The sequence below is a fragment of the Saccoglossus kowalevskii genome, chromosome 20 (genome assembly GCF_978046115.1).
Source record: "Saccoglossus kowalevskii chromosome 20, keSacKowa6.1, whole genome shotgun sequence".
In the NCBI taxonomy this organism is placed as follows: domain Eukaryota; kingdom Metazoa; phylum Hemichordata; class Enteropneusta; family Harrimaniidae; genus Saccoglossus; species Saccoglossus kowalevskii.
In genome coordinates this window covers 1,933,580-1,935,510 of record NC_140660.1, presented here as the reverse complement: position 1 = coordinate 1,935,510, position 1,931 = coordinate 1,933,580, and the positions used below count along the sequence as shown (strand labels likewise).

General features: G+C 38.9%; 1 protein-coding gene across 1 annotated transcript in view; it reads left to right on the top strand.

The window, feature by feature from the left end:
• Nucleotides 1-1,201, top strand: part of LOC146729871 (zinc transporter ZIP12-like) — a 21,629-nt gene extending 20,428 nt beyond the window's left edge. The window contains exon 10 of the mRNA XM_085494695.1: nucleotides 1,137-1,201. Coding sequence (XP_085350821.1) covers nucleotides 1,137-1,201 — 65 coding nt within the window. The remainder of the gene's footprint in view (nucleotides 1-1,136) is intronic.
• Nucleotides 1,202-1,931: the final 730 nt, after the last annotated feature.

The window sequence follows — 1,931 nt, the reverse complement described above, 5'->3', positions numbered from 1 at the left end:
TGTTATCCGCTCAGACAGTGTACAGTAAGTTGCAGTCTTGTGTAATTTCATTTCATTTACTGAACATTTTAATGCATTGTCGGCACACGTCAAGGACTCAAGGTTATATGCTAAGCCCTATATTATTTACTATATTTGGTAATGATCTTTTATCATACACTGAGTACTTCACAACCTTAATATTAATGACGTAGTCGTAGGGTCTGATATGCCAACACACACTCAATGACAAATAAATAAAGCACACCAATTGTGTTCTCATTGTGGTCTAACAGTAAATGTAAACAAAACAAAGACAACTGTCCTTCACAGAGGTGATTATCTAAAACAAAATGAAAAATGATTCTATCACGATCATGAAATTAAGATTGTCCCTCAGTACAAGTATCTTGGTGTATTATTTTCATCCAAATACAATTTTATCTAGGATAAATGAAACCACATTTTTTGATTTCCCGAAGACTCGTTCACATAGGGAGTTAAATAGTCGGCAACAAATATGCAAAAAAAAAAACATGAAAAAAACATTTATACAAGGAGATAGCATTTTCAAAGTCGTAATCTAATGTTGCTTAGTTGTTTTGTTACTCCTTGACAATTCGATGAAAATATTGACAGTGGCTTGTCACTCTGTAGGGGCCGACCGGTCTGACAGCTTTGCGGTTGGTTAACGATTATTAATTCTTTGGCGACGCTTAACTCGTTGACTATGACAAGTTCATCTATAGTCTAATCCTTGATAATACTCTCAGTCGTATCCCAGCCTTCAGACGGATTCTTTTGTTCTATTCCATGGAATACGAGATTACACCTACGGTCCCTATTATCTATTTCCGCAAAGTTTTCACTTCGTTCCTCAATTCAGACAGTTCCTCCTTTTATAGTTTCATTTCATTCTTATATTCCTCAATCCCTGCTTCAGCCTCGTCGACACTTTGCGCTTGATATTTCTTGAATTCTATGAAGGGTGTCTTCAATATTGTCCATCCGGTTCTCAATAGCAGTAAATCATGTTTTCACATCTTTGGAGTCTTGTGCTATGTCGGCTAAAGTGCTCAGTATGGCATCGATATCTTTTCTTGTGATTGACTAATCATTAGAAACTCGAATTTGAATGTGTATTCTATTCTATCCAGGCCGGACTTACAGCAACAATAACTATAAAATGCGTGACTGTGAATCCGTACGAAAATGGATATAATTAATGCTACTGCTTTCCAGTATCAACAGAAACCACCGTAACGACGCCATTTTTTGCAGAGAAACCATGGTTACTCCAGCTTTCGTCCACAGAAACTGCCACGTTAACAGTTTCATCTTCATCCTCAATTTCACCCATTTCCAATTTCATTTGTCGGAGCTCTGACGCCGCTTTTACTAACTCCTTCTCAGGCTCATTCTCGGCTCCATTTGCCACTTCCACGACGTGTTTTTATATGATGCCCGGTGGATCGGTGCCGGTATATCCTAGCTGTCGAGAATGGTGACCGAGGCAGTATAGAGTTCTATTGCGAAGCATCGCATCCGAGGTGGTCGACGAACTTTACTTGTACAATCGACCTCATAATAGTGACGTCATCTGGGGAATCCCTGTTTGTTTGTGGTTATTACACGTCAATGCAATGGGTTGCATCAATAATGTTGTGCAGTCTGTTACGAGCATTCTAATAAGGGGTATACCATTTGAAATCATGGGGGGATTTATTGTACAAAATTGAAAGGCCCGACATAGAAAGAGAACAATCATGCAAGGTATTACGGAAATAAAATGCTGACGTATTTAAGACAAATGATGTTCAGTCAAGACACCGTGAAAAAAGCTTCGGTTCCAGTTCTCCCCGTAATTTCAAATGGTTGGCCCATAATGCATCTTATTCGGGTGTTTTCGGGAAGCTTCGTGTAATTTAGCGACTCGGAGAGTGGAGGAATGT